General features: G+C 48.3%; 1 protein-coding gene across 1 annotated transcript in view; it reads right to left on the reverse strand.

Annotated features, from left to right (window-relative positions):
• Nucleotides 1-14,428, reverse strand: part of WTIP (WT1 interacting protein) — a gene marked incomplete at its 3' end in the record, with an annotated part of 77,126 nt that extends 62,698 nt beyond the window's left edge. The window contains exon 1 of the mRNA XM_080352297.1: nt 12,460-14,428. Within this exon, the coding sequence (XP_080208423.1) occupies nt 12,460-13,906 (1,447 nt within the window). The 5' untranslated portion in view covers nt 13,907-14,428. The remainder of the gene's footprint in view (nt 1-12,459) is intronic.
• Nucleotides 14,429-18,724: the final 4,296 nt, after the last annotated feature.

Genomic DNA, 18,724 nt, shown 5'->3' on the forward strand with positions numbered 1-18,724 from the left:
GGGGATTTTCTGTGGCAGTTTTGTTTGGTTTTTGTTTGTTTGTTTGTGAGTTTTTTTCTTTGGTTGTTTGTTTCTTTTTTCCTAGACTGATCTGGCACTCCTGAGTCCTTCCAGCCCATGGCACAAGGGCTCCCTGAAGCTCTACGGCGAGGTGGGATATGGTAAGTGAATTGCCACACCTCCACTCTGCCAGAAACTACAGCAAAGGGCAAACCTTGCCTTGCATCTGCCCTGTGCTGCATTCAAAGCTCCAAGCCTAACCCTGCTGTGGATTTGATTTTTCCCCCCTCTCTGAACTGGGCAGTGGCCTGGCTCTGCACATGTTGCTTGTGTGGCTTCCAGGAAGCCCTGCATCACTCTCCAGGACTGGGCAACACCTCCTTACGCAGCCGCTCTCGCCAGCCTTGCATGGGAATGCCTCCCTCAAAAATAACATACAGAAGTGAGACTGGGAGATTCTCCTTCCAGGCCAAGCAAAACAGCAAGCTTTTTAATTGTTTGTAAAACAGCATCTGAGACAACAGCTGATGGATGCAGAAATTTCAGGGAAAAAAAATTAGGTTTTAATATACAGCACCCATTATTTTGCTGCAAAAAAGGCCGCCAAAGGAAGAAAGTGGCAACAGTACCCAAAGCCACCAGCACTTTATTCACAGCACATACAGCATCAGGGTGCTCTCTATAACCACCTGCAGATCAGAGGCAACGGGTGTTACACGCATCACCCATGCCCAGACCTGTTCCTCTACTCAGTACAGCGGCTCCAGGTTTAGGCCTTCATACCTGCGACTTTTGTTCTGGGTAGGAGGCAGCAAGGAGAGGAAAAGCAGAGGATGCAGAACTCCACTTCTGGACACAACCTTTACCCTACCCTGCTGAAATCACACGTATGGAAAAGTCAGGTTCCATCCTTGGATCTAGTCTCATCACACGGACACTTCAGGGCTCCAAGATGGTGGGATCTCAGCTTCTGCAATAGGGAGCCGTCCTAGGATTTACACGCATCTTCCACAAACCCATCTCCTGCAAGCAAGCTGAGCAACCTGGGAACTCGGTGCTCATAGCTGGCTTTGTACAAGCTGAAAGAGGTCAGCAAGAATTCTCAGAACATTATAGCCCTCTTTCACAGCATTAACTCCACCTGCTCTTTGTTATTCACATCACAATTTGAAAGAAATTAGCGTCTGTCAAGATACCAAGTTCCCAGACAAACCACACATCGCTTTTACAGCCAGACCACAAAGCAGCCATATAACTGACAGCTCCGTGGTGAACATGTCCAGAGAGGTGCAGAGGCAGCTGGGCAGCTCATGCAGAGAAATACGACTAGGGCAAAACACAGATGTGGAATTTACTCATGTCCAGATCTCTGTGGTGTAACAAAAACAACTAGAGGTGACTCCAAGCCATCAGCAGCAAGTCAAACATGCTCCCATGACCTAACCAGGACTATCATGAATGAGGAATGTCTGGATTTATGGGATAAGTGTTCCATTTTCTGAACAAAAATTTAATTAGTTAATACCTTATATGGATTTTATTTTGAGGTGTCTTGAGGTTCTTTTCTCCCAAGTTAAGCCGTTAAGGTCTACACCTGAGCCACAGGGGTTTTCCCATGGAGCAAGCGCATCACTTGCTGCGAGCCACTGCTGCCTTCCAGGGCTGCACCAGAGAGGCTCAGCCTCACTCTGCCCAGAACACACACAACAAGCCAATACACTTTCTAAGAGGATCAGCTACCGACCTACACTTCAGAAAATTAAATGCTTATTGCTCAAACTAACCCAAAACCTGGACTCTAATACACTCGATTGTTGCGCAGCTCTGTTTTCTATTGAGTGTTTAGATTTGGGAAACATGGGTTTGATTAAAAGTGGGCAACCCACCAACTGCAGAGAATTTTCATATAACTGCTTGGCAAAAAAAAAAAAGAGCTGCAACAGTTATTAGCTGTCCATCAAAACTTCTGTCTTGTGCCCTGACAAATTACCTGTTTCCCCCATCTATGCCTGAGAACTGGGATGCTCAAAGTTAACAGCATGGAAACTGCCACAACACAGACAGAAACATCAAGAGATCCAACATTTTACCAATTACAGCTCTTTCCACTGCCTGGTATAAACAGCTGCTCTGCCTCAGCTGATGTTGGGCTCCAATATCTTTTGCTTCTACTTTTTTTTTTTAAACAAAATTCAACACTCTCTACAAAGTAACCTAGTTATAGAGAGGTAGAAAGAGTGACAGGTGAGACAGTCCACAGAGACCACAGGTCCAATCCTGCCACATTGCATGTCAATGACAAGAACAAGCAGAGCAGACAGCAGCACATGGCTGGGTTAGTACACTTCCTTGAGGAAAGGAAACCATTAATAAGTGGCAAAGTGGCAAAGTGGCACTATCTCCTTGCTTAGAATCATTTCCCCCAGTGATTATTTTCCAACTATCCAACATCAGCCCAAACAAATGGATTTAGTAGGAATTTCATACAAAGAACAAAGAACACAAAACCAAAATCCTACTCTAACACCACTGAAGGCAATGTCATATCTGCAGGGCCAGGCAAACAGATTCAAGCCACAGCGGCAGAGAACTCAGCTACTGCAATTCAGTCAGGTCAGCACTTGATTTATTACACTAAAAAAAATAATTAAAAAAAATAATGTTTCTCCCCATCTTGTTAGAAATCCCTTTCTAACAAAGATTTCCAATCAACTAGACCCTGCATGCCTGCTGCAGTTTTGCACGTGCAAAGCCCACACACAAAAATGAACCTCAAATTACTAGCATTTAAATTTGGGACATACACAAACAGTTACATGTCCTTGTGTTTCAAGTTCAACACCACACTGACCCAGTCAGGGACTTGTGTTCAGGACTGGCCTTACCCGATGCTTCCCAAAACCCTGCAGAGGTTGGGACTGCCAGCACAGAGGTGACATTGAAGGAGATGAACAAAGTGCAGCAGAGCCACCCAACTTTCAGCCCAGGAGCTGGACCCATGGGATCCCAGTTCCCTGCAGTGAGTACACAGAAAGGTTTATGCCACAACCAGCAGAACAAAAGGTTATTTCCCTGGGAGAGGCCACAGAGTCTCAATGGACCACAGGAAATATGATCCAAGTGAGCTGAGGCATCTAAATATGCAAAGCTGTCAAAATGTATTTAGGAATGGCTTTTCATTTCTCTTCAACTTTGAAATTTTCTAATTTTTTTCAAGTGTCCACATTAAAAGGGAGAAAATATCTTGTTTTCACTTTCCAGAAGTTCTGCGGTGTCGCAAGTGAAACAGTTCACCAGTCAAATAAATGTTTGGATGGCCAGGAAAACAGAGAGTCCCCAACAGTTCTTCCACAATAGCCATCTACTTCTCACAAAAAAATGCAAACGTTCTAAACTGAAATGTGCCTTGTTCAGCCAAATTCTTAAAAAAGCAACAGTACTTAGCCAGAGATGGCCTTCCATAACCTATTAAATGCCTTTTCATTGTCCATTTGATCCATTCCCTAGCTATTCCATAACAATATGTGGTACTGATGTTCTTTACATTTGCACACTGCCTATCCTGCATTTAGCCCAATATTCACCAATACATGCATTAACCCTCACAGCAAGCTGGACACATCCCAGTGCTGCTGTCCGCAATTGAAGACTTTGAGAATCAACCATCTCCCCCCAAATCTAGCCTTAAGTATTTGTGTTGTTATTCCAATTCAATCACATCCCTCATAGAAGTCATTTGACTCCTCATCCCTGGCACCTGGAGAAACTCCGTTCTCTGTTAGGTACCTCAGCTCATAAAAACTCATCATGAGCAAAACTTCAAGCACGCGTCCAGCATGCAGACAGCGCGTGGCACCCATCAGCAGACCCCATACCAGCCCAATCCCGACGGGCAGCATCAACCACATCAAGCCAATCCATTCCTTCCTCCAAGTCGTGCAGTAGCTGCCCCTGTTGCCCCCTTCTCTCAGCAGCAGGGAGGGTCAGGGCTTCCAGCCACACTGGACAACAGCAGAGCTGCACCTGTCAGCACACATGCATCACCACAACCCCAGCAACACAGAGGCTTAAACCAAACTGCCTTCAAGTTTTTGTACAAAACCTGCTGAGAGGAATTTTTCCAGGATCTCAAATTTGGAAATAGGTGTCACTAGCAATAAATCCTTCCTCCAAGCTGAGTCCCTCTCTGTAAGCCCTTTCATGTTCTATATGCACAGTAGTCCTCAGCTGAGCATTAAATGAGTGTTTGTGCTCCCTGCTGCTGGGGTTTTTCCTTGATGAGTCATAGGCTTTTTCTTAAAAGTTTGCTGGAATGCATGAATGTGACATTAAAGATTCAGTAAAACTGCTCCAAAAAAACACGGAATGAAGTTCCAGACAATGTGAAATAGTCCAGCTGGAAGAGATATACGACTTGCTTGGATGTTTTCTCGTGCTCCTCTGTCTCACAACACAGTAACAAACAAAGCTATGCTGACAGGGAGTGTAAACAACACAGTGAGGTTAATAGAAAGAGATAACACATACCACACAACCGAATATCTGCTCCAATGTAGAAAAAAAAGGAAAAATCTACTTCTAGAGAGAGCATCCACATAGGCACAGTAGAAAGAGAAGGAAAAATCCAGCCAAACACTCACATATATTGGTCGATCATCAGCGCATCTGCTAATTTTGTTAAAAGCTGAAGACTGGTCCTGATCCCAAATAAGCCTACGAGAATCCTGCTTCCAGCCGCGGGAGCCATCACGCCCCTGGAGCATCTCCAAGCAATGCCACATCATAGCCCCCAGTACCTCTGTCCTGTCAGGACTTGAACCTTTCAGGCAGTTAAATTCAGCCCTCCAAAATGAGTCTTTTTGAGCTTGTAACAAAACTTACAGACACCATGCACATTCCTGCATTTCTTCCTTTTTGCTGCTTCACAGTTCTGCTTTATATCACATATTCCCAGCCCTGCCACAGAGGAAGCAGTCCAGGATGGGCATTAAAAAACAAACAAACCCCAAACATCACATTATGTTCAAAGAGACATCTAGTTTCTCCAGTCACAGGATATAAAATTATTCTGGACACAACTCACCCAGACAGCAACACCGCTCCACTTTGTCAGGCTGTGAGACACAGCATGGACTTGGAGACTCCACAGGAAGGGCTGCAACTCCTCTGCCCCAGCAGAGCGGAGACCCACAGGATTCCCACACCTCCACCCCAACAAGGACTGCTGCCCAAGCACCCAGCTGGCAGGCAGCTGCTGTTGGATGGCACTGCAGGATTACACCCCCCACAAGCACCCGAGCTGGGTCGGGGACAAATGCTCCAATGCAGTGGGCCTGCAGGCGCTGCTGTGGAGAACCCCAGGCTGTAACTCAGTCAACATGCTGTGAAGAGCCGTCCTGTGATGGCTTTGGGGACATGTCATGTAGGTAGGAGGCCAAGCCTAGAGCTTGGCAAGTTTCTGCAAAACATTTTTTTGTTCTAGTAAGACTGTTTGGCTTATCACTGCTATTTTCTTTCCACTGATGAACAACCCTTTCAAACATCTGAAAAATTTGGTGGATTTTTAAAAAATTTTATAATTATTTTAGTATTTGGCAAATTCTCTTGCTTTGAGAAGGCTTTCTAAGCATCTAACATCCACATGGCTGTAACAGAGACATTGACATCTTAATTTATTAAGCATGGATATGAAGGATTTCAGTCTAGACCAGTATCTTTGTTACTGCCACCAAGCTATCAGAAGAAGTACAGTAAGTTGTATCATTTATACAATTTAAATGTTAAAAATGATAGAACTTCAGCAAATTTTTCCACTAAGAACCTTCAACTTCAATCACGTCGTAACTACAGCTACTTTGACAGTTACCTGTTCCTTCGCAACAGGGTCACATTTCTACTCTGCAAAATGCAGCAGCCACAGAATCCATTAAATTATTTACTTCCAATTCACACACCATCATGTACAAATTTCCAGTGTGTGACTTAACAGCAAACTGGAAGTTTGCACACATAAATCTTTGTGGAATATCAGGCACAGAGGCTAGGTAAACAGCAGCTAATACAAGTTAAGTTCTGCTAGAAATCTTTACTTTGAACCTTGCCTAGGATGTCTCCCTGACCCACCTAGGAGGGTATACCAGCTGTTGGGTTTTTGTGGGTTGTTTTGTATGTGTGTGTGGTTTGGTTTGTTCGGGGTTTTGGGGGTGCAGCATGGGGGTGGGCACAGGGGGAAGGATGTATTTAAAAGGTGATATTACTCCTGAGAATTCAAGAGCCTCTTTCTTGAGGAACACAATACAGACCTGGCTTAGAGCTTGTGACAGAGCCCTAAAAACCAAGTAGATCTAATTAATTGCCCGGTGTTTCACACAGCAGCCACGATCATCAGCGGCACAGCACGCTCCAGACCAAATCGCAACACAGGGCTCCACTCAACCCTTGCAAACCAATTTCATTTCCACAAAGATACAGACCCTTTGAAACAGGTAAAAAGAAACTTTCTCTCTGCACACATTTTGCATGTAAGTGATCCCTTCTACTCCAGACCCATGGAGCTGGGTGGCTCATCCCGTCCCTCTCTCTTAGTGCATTGCTGCATCACTGTGTGGCTCAAAAGAAACCAGGTACAACATTCACAGGGGTATGCACATAGGTATGTTTCCCAAACCATAACGCAGCAGGAAAGGGTAAAAATTAAACCAGGAGTTACCATACCGCAGCTGGGCGTATGTCTATGCCAACTCTATATGATACAACCAAACCTCTGCATTGGAAATCTCAACTGTTGTAGCCCTAATAAAACGTGGCGGTTTTGGAAGTCACCATCCCCCTCTGCATGCAGTGCTTTCATAACAATATAGAGAGAACACAAGAATAAAGGCATAAACAACAACTGCCTGCGGTATCAGTGCGGGATCAGAGAGAGGAGGGCAGACTTGGGGCAGCTGCGAGCGACCAGATGCTGCGAACTAATGTGTACCCCAGCATCTCCCACTGCAGCTCTTCTCGCACCTTCCTCAGTGAACAAACATCTCCTCTGCCCTTACCCCATTTTTGACGGCTTTCTTGCATTTCAGCTAAAAAAGCCTGACCACTCAAAATCAGCTTCAGCAATGTGTTTTCCAGCTGTAATTGGGAGATTAACAAAATTGAACTCTGAAGTACATGACCTGTTTGAATGCTTCAGGAGACCACACCATGTAAGTTTATTTCTATTTAGATGTTTGCCTATTAAAGGCTCAAACCTGGTGGAAAATTAATACTTTTCACACAGCCTTGACTGAAAAAGCTGAAAGATCTCAGCTACTTATCAAAGCCAAGTGGATTACTAGTCCCAGATAAAAAGAAATACAAAAGTAACTCCCAGACAATGAATCTTTGCTTATTTCAAAAAACCAACATGATATATTGACCATTACCTCTATTTTGATGGAAATAGGAAAGATCTAATGTTTCACAATGAAAGCTTCAGGAAATCATAAGACAGAAAACAACACCTCAACAAACATCTTAAGTGTTCTGGTTGCCAACTGTAAACTCACCTAAATTTAATTAATATTTTCAAATTTCATCTTTAAGCAATGCAGCTGCAAGAGATTTAACATTTATCTGTCTTAATTTTGACCTCACTTGTATTTACACCCTTCTGTCACATCAGCTTGCACACACAAACATGAACATGCAACTCTGAACTCACAAGCACACTGCAGGACCTAAAAGCCAATCCTGCAATGCCAGCAGGATTTCTCAATGCAAAGAAACAGATTTTCACGGATGACTATGTACATAAAGGGCAGAAAGGGCCCCGATGGGTCTAGGGATCTATTTCTTCCCTTCACCTACCTACCAGGTCAAAAGCTTTTCAACAGGATGTTATCAGCAGCATTTCTTGGTGGAGCTCCAAAAACTGTGAGCTAGTACTACTGTGTGGCTTTCTGGAAAGATCCAGGAGCTCTCAAAAGTTAAGCCTACTTGCTAGGGTAAGAATGTCATTCTGAGACATCAATCAACCCCAGGTTCGCTTGGTAAAGTTCTTACACGGTACCAACAAAGGGGCCATTTTCCTCAGGGTAGAGAAGAGTCAGACAAAGGTGCCTGTGGAAGACAAGAAAGGTGACAATACACTGTGACAGGACTGGTTTTTTCTAACTGAGTAGTACCACATGTGCTATAAACTTGCTGTATTCTACATATCGGACATGAGAGCTACAGGATTGAGGTGGCAGCAACGGGTAGGAAAGACACTCGATGTGCAGAGATGAGGAAAAGTATAATACCTTCACAAAGGACACTGCATGAGGGCATCAAAGAAAGCCTGCAAGGCTGCAAACTTGCTTGTCACTCTCAAGAGTCTGCACAAGCAGGAACAGTTCCTGCTCTCCTCACCTTCCTAGTCTCATGGTACCTTTTCCATATCCTCTTTGGTTGAAGAAGGTGAGACAGTTAAGTCACTGCTTGCACCGGATCCCACCACCATGACCAAGATGAGCAGATAGCCCTTGTTGGATAATGGCTGCAGCACAGCAGGGGCTGCCAGGAACATGCAATTGCTGCCTGTGCCCCTCTGGCGACTCTCCTTGTATTTCTGACAACACACCAGCAGAGCTACAGGACATACAGAGAGATCTTGTTTAACACGATGACATTTCCCTGCCCAGCAGATGACAAGCTATAGGTTTGCAGTCAGTCCCACAAGAACAGCTTTACCTTGGATGCACATGACAAAATATATTTTTCTTCTTGAACTGTCTTTTTCAACACTGAGACATCAGACTGAAGAATTCTGCAAAGTAAATAGAATTCAAGCCAGCACCTGAGCCGATGACGTTCCAACACCCACAAATGGCCTGTTGACACCTCAGGATGCACATTCAATTTAAAACATCCCTGAAACACAGCTTTGAGAATTCATGTCATCACATGCAAATGCTCAGCTGAGAAGTTATGAGAGTGAGTTAAAGTACTTTTTTTTTTTTTACTACCTCTCTTCTCAGCATCTAACACAAAACTAAGCACATTTACTAAACAGTCAGTACTTTGACAGGGGTCTCAGAAGGTTGAGGATGAAGCAGTTTGGGCAGAGGTTGCACAGAAAGCAACTACAAGGGATGAAATCTCACAGCTTTACCCAATCCAGCTGCAGGCTGCCACCAAAGGAACAGTCTCAGCCTCCTGGAGCCCTCACAGTCTGCACCCTCTCCCTTGGGTCAGCTCCAGCCAGTTCCATCAATGGAGATGAACTGGAGCAGCTCACCAATCCAGCCCAAAACAACCCTCCCTCTTCCCCATTCTTCTCTGCAGGCTTCATTTTCTGTAAGATCAGTGAGCACATGTGGCTGCAACGTGCTGGTGGGAGCATTTGGAAGTGGCAGGGTGCTACCTCAGCTGTGCAGCTGGGGGTAGGGCAGATGCAGAGCACTCCTTTTACAGCACTGTCATCTTCAGTCAGACTAAACCAACTGCGGAAGGGCGTTTTCATTCTCTCTACAGATGCACTGAAGCCTGCCGGAAGAAAGGGGAGGATGGAGAGGGTGAGGCAGTAAAGCAAAGCTCCCAGCACAGCGCTGCTCAGAACTGTTCATACCAGCATGGGCAGAGATGGCTGTCAGGGCCCTGGACCTGCCAGGCTGCACAGTTTGGCTCCCCCAGTGCCTCTCCAATGCTCAAACCCTGTACATGTCCTTTATCATCTGTATCTGCCCCAAGCTACAGGTTCCTCCTGAAGCAGAGCAGTGAGCTGTGGGACAGCAGCCAAGGACCACCAGCATCAGTGTGCTTAGGGGAACACTGAGACCAACTGACCCACAAACAGAATGAGGGCAGGATAGCATTGTTCTGCCCCAAAGAGGACTCGTTAGTCACTTGATCTCAGTTTCAAAATAATACTGCTCAATTTTTTTTTTCTTTCAGGGAAGAGGGGGAGGTGAGGCAGCAAGGAGGACACGTAAAACAGTAAAATTAACATTTACTCATTAGACAATTGAGCTCATCTAATTAAGGAACACTAAACCATCTCCTCTGTTCTCTCTACCTTGTTAGACTGTTGTTTCAACACTTCTGTTCCCCATGAGCACCACAGAACAACTGCCTTTGGAGCATGTTAGACACCTGCACTAAGAGAGTGACTGCATAAGCAAAGATTTTAGCTGTAGCATGTGCAAGCTGCTACGCAAATCAATACACTTCTCCTTGCTTCCCTTTATTAATGTTGTTTAAGACTCTCTCAGGTAAGCCAAACTAAATAGCAAACTTCTCCTCATTCTGTTCTCACTCTCCTTGTCTCTGACATATCAGTCTGCTGCCATACCTGTCAACCCCTCATGCACTTTTGCTCTGCCAAAGCTCAGCATTCACCCCCATGGGTAATCTGAACCAGAAGGGCAGGATCAAGCCCACTAGGCTTTATCAAAACCCCAACAACCCACAGATATCAACTTTCTTTTTTAAAGCACCCCAGTTTTCTGGGTTTAATTTGCTTCCAGGATGCAAGTCACAGCAGTGCTGTTTTGTGCTGCTACAACAAATACCAAGAGCAGCTGGTACATACAGTTTCTAGGCATAAATGTGCAAGTTTACTGCTGATCCTACACAGGATGCCTCCGATGAGGTTTAGGTCATGCTGCAACATGTTGCTACAGAATATACCTGCAAGTAGTGACACTCGCAAGGGGTGAATTCTTATAAATAAGAAAAACACACAATAGATTCCCCAGGGCTTCTCCTGAAGTCCCTGACTGCACAACCAGCTTCCCTGGCCACTGGAAACCCCTCTCAGAGGCTCCGTACAGCTATAACTTGTTTCTTACTCTGAATACGTATTATTTCTCAGTCTCTCACTGTAGAACCACAGAAATTTTGAAGACAACATTTGCTGCAGTTAGTGTGTTGACAAACCCTCCCATCCAGCTTATACACAGACTCAGAAGCAAATCATTACTGTCCTCAGCTGAAGTCACTCAGCCGGTGAGGGTGAGTACTACCATGCCAGGTGCCAGACATCACAAAAGATGCAGCGGATGATCACCAGCTTATCAGCCCCACACAGGATGGAGGGAAGCAGTAAGCACTGCATTCAGCTTCCTTTGTCTGGGCACAAGAGCTTGTAGAAACTATGCTGCTGCAGTTCTCAGATCTTCCTGGCAGGACAGAGTACTGCTTGCTCAGCTACCTCTGCTGATCCAGCCAGGTCTGTCTCTGTACAAGCACCTCACAGACACTTGCAAGGAGCCCCGAAACTCCTCCCTTCTGTGTAGAGTACACTAATGCTGTGCGCCACGAGTGGTCTGGATCCTCATGTTTAAATCAGCAATCAAGGAAATGCATGTCTCCATCCTCAGCAACACTTGTGTTGGTCAGAAATCACACACTGCCAAGGAGCCTCTCTCCCCTATGCTCAGGCAGTACACAAAAGCGCAGAGATAACTGTCCCCTCAACGGACGCAGACAGGGGCTGGCTCATCCTCAGCCTCTCATCTTCCCAGACCTCTTTCTCCATCCTCTGCCAGGAGCTCCTACACCCCTGAGAGCCCTCATCCCTCATTCAAACAGGAGACAAACTGCTCTCAAGGGCTGCCCAGGTCCAGCAGTCACCAGGCTCACCTGCAGTCCCCAGCACAGGAGAAACAGGGCAGCATTTGCATGCTCAAGGCTCATCTTTCAAAGCCATTTTGGCCTTTTCCACTCAGTACAAGAAAAGACAGACAAGGCACCTTAATCCTAACTAGCCAGACTACAAAATGCATTCACTCATTTCTAGAAATTACTCTGTTCTATCAAGAAGCAACAACAATTCAGGAGATGACCAACAGGCTGATTTTGCCTCAGCAAGGACAGAAGGTTCTCCTCTCTACCAAACTCTGCTCTTGTCCCAGGGACGCCAACCCTCACCAGCCAGGCATGCTGAGACAACCCTGCAAGGCCTTGCAGGGCAGAAACAATGCCGGGCTCCAACAGGCACTCTGAACTAGCACAAAGATTATATTAAACGAGGCACTAAAAATTCCTTCGCTAGTCACACTCGTCATCTATATAAGTTATCTTAGCTGGCCTAGGAGCATGATTGCAAATACCACAGCCTCAGGGATGCTGGAGGTTATATCAGTGAAGCTTCAGCAGCCCAAGATAAAAGGAGGCAAATGAGAGTCACTGTAAGCCTCAACAGCACAAAGAGCTTCTGTAACACCTCAGATAAGTCTCCCATTCGCACGTGGAAGGAGAAATACCCCACATCCTGACAAACGTGGCAAGGGGGAGATCAAACACCAGGAACGAGCTATGGTGCAAGCACTTCTAACAGCATTTGTGACAACATGGTACTTCAGCAGGTACCTGGTCCAGAGCAGCCCTAGACATCACCCACTCGCCTTCTCCACAGCCAAACCCCTTGGCTCCAGGCAGGCCCCACACACTGTCACCCTCCAGCCCCGCGGCCGCCCGCACTCCACCCGGCGGCTCACTCACCAAAGTACTCCTTCTTCATGTGCATCTCCAGCTCCTTCTCCAGCTCCAGCGTCAGCGCCTCCAGCCGCCTCTCCGCCTGGCTGGGGCCGCTCTCCCGGCTCGGCGTCACCTGGTAGGGGAGCTTAAACTTGGGAGCCGAAGCAGAGCCTTTGGTCGGACTGTAGGGGTACGGGGGCGCCGCCTCGGGGGCTGCGGCCGGGTGCTGCTGGTCGTGCCGCGGCGGGGACTGGGCATGGATCTTGTGGTAGACGTCCCCCAGCTCGGGCACGGCGCCGTCCTCCTGCAGGCCGGGCCCCAGCAGGGAGGAGCGGGGCGAGGGCAGCTGCAGCTCCGGGTAGGCGCTCATGGAGCCGCGGGAGCTCCGCGAACTCTGGCTGGAGATGCTGGAGCGGGGGCTGACAACGGCGGCGCCGGCCGCGCCGCGGCCCTCGGGGCCGCAGAGGCTGGAGCGGGGACTGGCCAGGGCGAGCCCGGCGCCGCCCGCCCCCTCGGGCTCGGCGCTGCCCGGCGGGCCGTACCTGGAGTCCGAGTAGCTGGAGCGGGGGCTGGTGGTGCAGGAGTACTGGCTGGCGGTGCTGGAGCGGGGGCTGGCGTGGCGCTGGTCGTAGCCCATGCTGATCCCGCTGGTGCGGTTGCTGCTGGGCTTGCTGCCGCCGCCGTCGTAGCTGGTGAGGCTGGCACGGGGGCTGGAGTGCTTGCTGGTATCGCTGGCCGTGCTGGCGTAGCTGGAGCGGGGGCTGAGGGCGGCGCCGTCGTACTGTACCAGGCTGGCGCGGGGGCTGCCGTACTTCTCCTGGCCGGGTACCACCAGGCTGGAGCGAGGGCTGGAGAACTTCTCGTAGGGCAGCGCGGCCGCGCCGCCCAGGCTGGAGCGCGGGCTGGAGAACTTGCCGTGCTCGGCGACGGGGCCCGGCGAGGAGGCGGCCAGGCTGGCCCGCGGACTGGCGGCACCGTATTTGCCGTCGGGGCCGCCCGGTGCTCGCCCTCCACCCTTGGCCACGTAGCCGCCCTCGTAGGCGCTGCCCGCAGCGTAGCGGTAGCCCTCGGCCGAGTACCGCTTACCCTTGTCGGCGAAGCCGCTGTAGCAGGGCAGCGCCACCTCGGAGCGGGTGCACAGCCCCTCCTCGCAGCACGGCGGCCCCGCGGCCGGAGGCGGCTCGGCGGCGGCGCGGCCGTTGGCGGCGCGGAGCGGGGCGGCTTTGCCGCAGGGGGAGGCGGGGAAGGCTTCGGCGGGCAGCGGCGCGGCGGTGCCGTTCATCTTCCGGCCCCTCTGCTCCCCCGTCATGTGGGCGGCGATGACCCGCTTGGTCTCCTCCAGGTCGGGGTGCAGTGGCAGGTCCCGTCGGCCGCCCCGGCTGTACGAACCCTCCAGGCAGGGCTCGTAGAGGGACAGATCCTCCATGAACTTGGTGGCCTTCAGTGCCATGTCCTCCTCGTACTTCTCCATGCTCGGCCGCAGCCCGGCAGCGCGGGCCGGGGGTGGGACGGCGAACTCTGCGACAGCACAGCCCACAATAGGGGAAAAAAACAAAAAACCAAAAAAACCCCCCCACACACACAAAAAAAAAAGACAAAAAAAACCACCTCAAAGGAAACCCCCTTCCCGCGGTCCTGGCGGGGCAGCGGCGGGACACAGCTCCTTCTCGAGAGGGCTCCTCAGCAGCGGCCCGGCGAGGCGGCAGTCACCTCAGCGGCATCCCCGCGCCGCGGCGCTCGGCTCGGTGTGGCCGGGCTGCCCGGCGGAGCGCGGCGAGCAGCGACGAGGAGCCCCTGTGTCACTTTCCAGCCTTAAATAAGTTGCTCGGTCCAGTCAATGGCGCGCTGCGCGGAGGAATTTGCGCTCGGCGGCTCCCTGCCCCCGCCGCCCCCGGCCGGCCGCCCCGCGGCGGGGCCGTAGCCCGGCCCGCACCCCCGGGCGGGGGGCGAAGGCGGCGGCCGGCCCGGAGGGGCTTCGCGGTGCGGCGAGCGGAGCGCGGGGCGCGGCGAAAGAGGGAGGGACTCTTTTGTGTGGGGCAGGAATGCGAGGAAGGAGACTGGGCGCTGCGTCCCGCTGGAATGTAGTTAATGCTGGAGCCAAACAATGATTTTCACCGAGTCAGTCAGGGAGAGGGCGGCCGCGGCGCTGCTCGGCGGCGGGGCCGGCAGCTCCCTTCTGCGCTGCCCGCTCTCCTCCTGGGCCGGTGCTCACCGCGCCCTGCCCGGGGCGGGCGGTACCGCTCCTCGCCGCGGAGCGGGAGGCGGCGGGGCTGTCACCGCGCCCCGCGGGCGGGAAGCCGGGGCCCGGCGCACCGAACGCCCTGTCAGGCGCTGAGCAACCGCGTTCCCGCCCGCCGGGCTGCGGCGCGCGCCCCGCTCCCCTCCGCCGCCCGCGCCCCGACTGGAACTTTCCGGCGGGACCCGCGGGCTCGTCCCGCCGCGGCGGCACCAGGGGAGGGGACCGGCCCCGCGGTGCGGTCTGCAGCGGCGGCACCGGGGGAGGGGACCGGCCCCGCGGTGCGGTCTGCAGCGGCCGGGGGTGACGGCAGCAGCGCCGCCGCTGCGAGTGACTCACACCTGTGCGAACCCCCAGAACCGGCCAGGTGACTCTGCTGAAAGGACCTGTGCTTCAACACGGCAACTGATAATTATTTGCAGTTATTTATTAAAAAAAAAACACCCAAAAAAAACCCCCCCAAAAAAGGAAGTACTGAGACATATGATAAACATATTGTGGCTTAAAGCAATCTATGAATTGACACGAGGTTAAGAAAGCACGCTGCTGTCAGTGTAACTTTGCAGGAGCTTCATCTGTTGATTCAGCAATCTGTTGATTCAAGCTCAGCATTGCTTGCAAATACTTACAGAAACCCCAACAATAGGTACCTAGGTTGTGTCCTTACAGTGCCGGGTGCTGAGCACCCTGTGAAGAGAGAAATAGGTTGCAAGTTTGATCTGTAGGCACTCTGCCCACCAAGAACATTTTAACCTGTTATCATACCTAATTAAACATTAAAAGCAACTGTGTACTTAAAAATGTCCCCTGCTGTGGAGGGCAATTGATTGGCAACATGTTTGTGTGTGCAGGGGAGGCAAGCAAAAAAAAAAATAAAGAAAAATAATCCAACAAAGCATGTAAATGTGCAGAGCAATACCAGAAAATCAGATCTCCTAGGCATGACAGAGGTAGTGCACTGTCAGTGTGAACATACGAATGCAAATACAACCAGTCTTGGGGGTCAAGTGCTCTTCTCTACTCTATTTTCACATCTCTCATTACATAGTACTGTGTGCTTCTGCAGCTTAGTACTTGTGGAACAGTAGGGTATGGTGCAAGCGTACCTGCGCAGAGCTGCGTCAGTCATTCCTGGGGCCTGTACTAGGATGATCTATCCTGTTATGGATGTTGAACTGCTTACTGCCAATTTTTATAAAGTTGTCTTCCTGAGAAACTAGGAGTGGCTCATGGACAACCTGGGAACTTGATCCATCAGAGCACATGTAAAGAAAAAAGTAATTTATTTTAAGTTTTTGATTAAAATAAACCCCGCATCACCAACTTTATGACATTAGTTTGCTTTCTAGTAATCTGTCAGTGGGGAGGACATATCTGGGGGGCTGTGCCTGTGTGCTCACGCAAGGAAGCACTTTGAGCACAAACTTTACAGCACAAACTGCAGAGCTGATGCTGCATGAAGTCAGAAGCATAAGCCACAGCAAGAGCTTGTCCTTCTGTAGCTCTGTCCTTCTGAGCCACAAATCTACCCTTGTTCCTCCTTTTAGGGCAGCACAGTTCTGCGCTTTCTCTGCAGCCGACTGGTAGCAAGTTTCTGCGGTAAGCCTCTTCGTAGGTTAAGTCATTAGAGCATGTGCTTTGTTGAATATGAACTCATGGGAAAAACATACTGAGGACTAAGAGAATCTGGTGAATCTAAGGAAACAGCCCTTTTTAGTAAGCAATGTGGATCAAATGATCAAAATCACTTTTACTGTTGAAAGCTTGTGCTCAGTCAGTAAATCCTCAAAGCCAGGCCCAGCCAAGCGTGCTGCAGCCCTGGGCCGGACTATCCCTGCACAGTGTTCCCATCTCAGCCTGCTGCAGGGGCAATACTACAGACCTGCTCTTCACCAGTAAATTGTACGTCAGTCATGCACATAGCGAACATTTATCCACACTATGGCCACAGATGTAGCCCACATGGGTGAAATAAAGACGTTTGCAGTGGTACACAGCACGCTCAAGCACTGCTGCATTTCTCATAGAGGACCATCTGTGCTGGGCTGTGCAAACAAAAAGTGCAAAGTGAAAGCTGCTGTTTCTGTAATCAGTAGCTTCATCATTCTCCATACTGTTATATACAAGAAACCCCTAAGTACTGGTCAATTACTGATCAACAATCCTGACATGTTTTTCTCCCCACTTTTTAAAAATTTATTTGCTTAATTTTAACAACCAGCATTAAAATGTATATATTGCCAAAAGACTCACACTTGCACAACTAGGAGTACAAGAGCTGTCATTGAGTATTATAAAAGCCGAACTTCATTTCTTTATTTGGTGAGGTAATCCTTGTGCCTGATTTTAAGTTATATCAGTAGATCAGATATTGAGGAAAGCCAGCTGCTTCTGTTAAATAAACCCCTTTGTCTAAGACCTAAAGGGAGCAAAAAAGCCAGGTGGAGTTATTGATCTGTGAATATCAGCTGGCTGGGCCTCCCAGGCAGTGCACTCCTGTTTCTTTTAATTGCCAGTGCCTTCAAGGAAATGCTGCACAAGCCAACGGGCAGTGAGACCTGATGGTCTGCTGGGGATTTTGTCTCCCTGAATTGCGAACAGTTTATTACCAACAAAGCGGAGAATCTCTAAATGTAAGAATTCATCAGTGAAACTTTACCCCTATTGGAGACAACAGCAAAAATGCCACTGACTTCTTGTAGTGTATGTTATATCAGACGTGATTTTACTAACACAATGCAAGAGGGAGTTCTTTGTCTGGCTTCATCAATTTAACAATTTGAAGCTGCTCCACAGGCTCGCTTAAGAGAATTGGATGCTCCCTGATTTTTTGCAATTTCCCTCCTTGTCTTCAATATTAAGAAAACAATGAAATTGTACCTTGAAGTCCACAAGGTAAATAAGACTTATTATTACTCAGGGATTTACTGCTCTGATTTCCAGTTTTAAAACGGATCAGTTTCTTGGTGAATAATATAATGTTTATGCTTCCTCTGATCTGTTTTAAGCCTGATTAAACAAACAAATAAAAAAATCACTTGTAAAAAACATAGAAAAATTACATTGAGGAATGTTTTTATTTTGTGAGGGAAACTGAAGTTTTTCTTTTCTTTGAAGTGGTAGCTGTATTGTTGTCTATATTGCTTTGTTTTGCTTGTCCATGTCCTACATGTTAATCTGTATTGTGATAACTTTAAGAATAAGCAAGCTTTTTGGAATATTAAGTTTGGCTATTAATATGTATTTGGACTTGGGTGATACGCTTGCAAATCACCTTGCTCTGACATGGTTTAAAAATACTCATTTGGAATTGATCCCAGCTTTTAAAAACTGAAATTATTGAATGTGTTTTAGGGCACCATCTTCTGGTAGACAGCACACATTGCATTGAATTTGAATGTTTGCTAGGCACAACTATTTAAAATATTTTTGTCTGACGCTACTCTTCAGGCTTGCAGGTCATTTCTCATTCTAAATCTGCAATAAAACACTATTTAACATTTTTTACATTCTTCTTATTCATTACAAATGCAGCTATTCACCATGCTGCACAAATACAACTTGGGACAGACCCTGTAAAATTCCAGTCACAACAGGCACTTTGTGAATGTGCTATGTCAGACAGACAACGTATGTCCAAGCACTTACGATTAATACACCATTTATGTATCTTATTTCTTTTAAAGCTTCATCTTCCACTTCTCTTACATATTTCAGATAATAGCACTTCTGGCCAAAGCAGTTTATTGGCTCATACTTTGCAGACTGCACATGGCCTTAATCACACTTCCTTGCAATCACAAGACATAATCACTGTATTCAAACACAATCAGTTAGCTTAACAGCAGCCACTACCTTTGCATAAATACATAATTCAGTTGGCCAGCCTTAGTACTTTTAAAGAGATGTTAGGTTATATAGCTTATTTCAGAGACTTGGAGATATAAAAACAAACTTGAGACTCTGCAGAGCTAAAATTTAGCTTGATGTCATAAAATGAAAGTCCTGATTACAATACTGCAAACCATCATCTAGCAAATAAATCAGATAGGA

The sequence above is a fragment of the Nesoenas mayeri genome (genome assembly GCF_963082525.1).
Source record: "Nesoenas mayeri genome assembly, chromosome: 12".
Taxonomy (NCBI): domain Eukaryota; kingdom Metazoa; phylum Chordata; class Aves; order Columbiformes; family Columbidae; genus Nesoenas; species Nesoenas mayeri.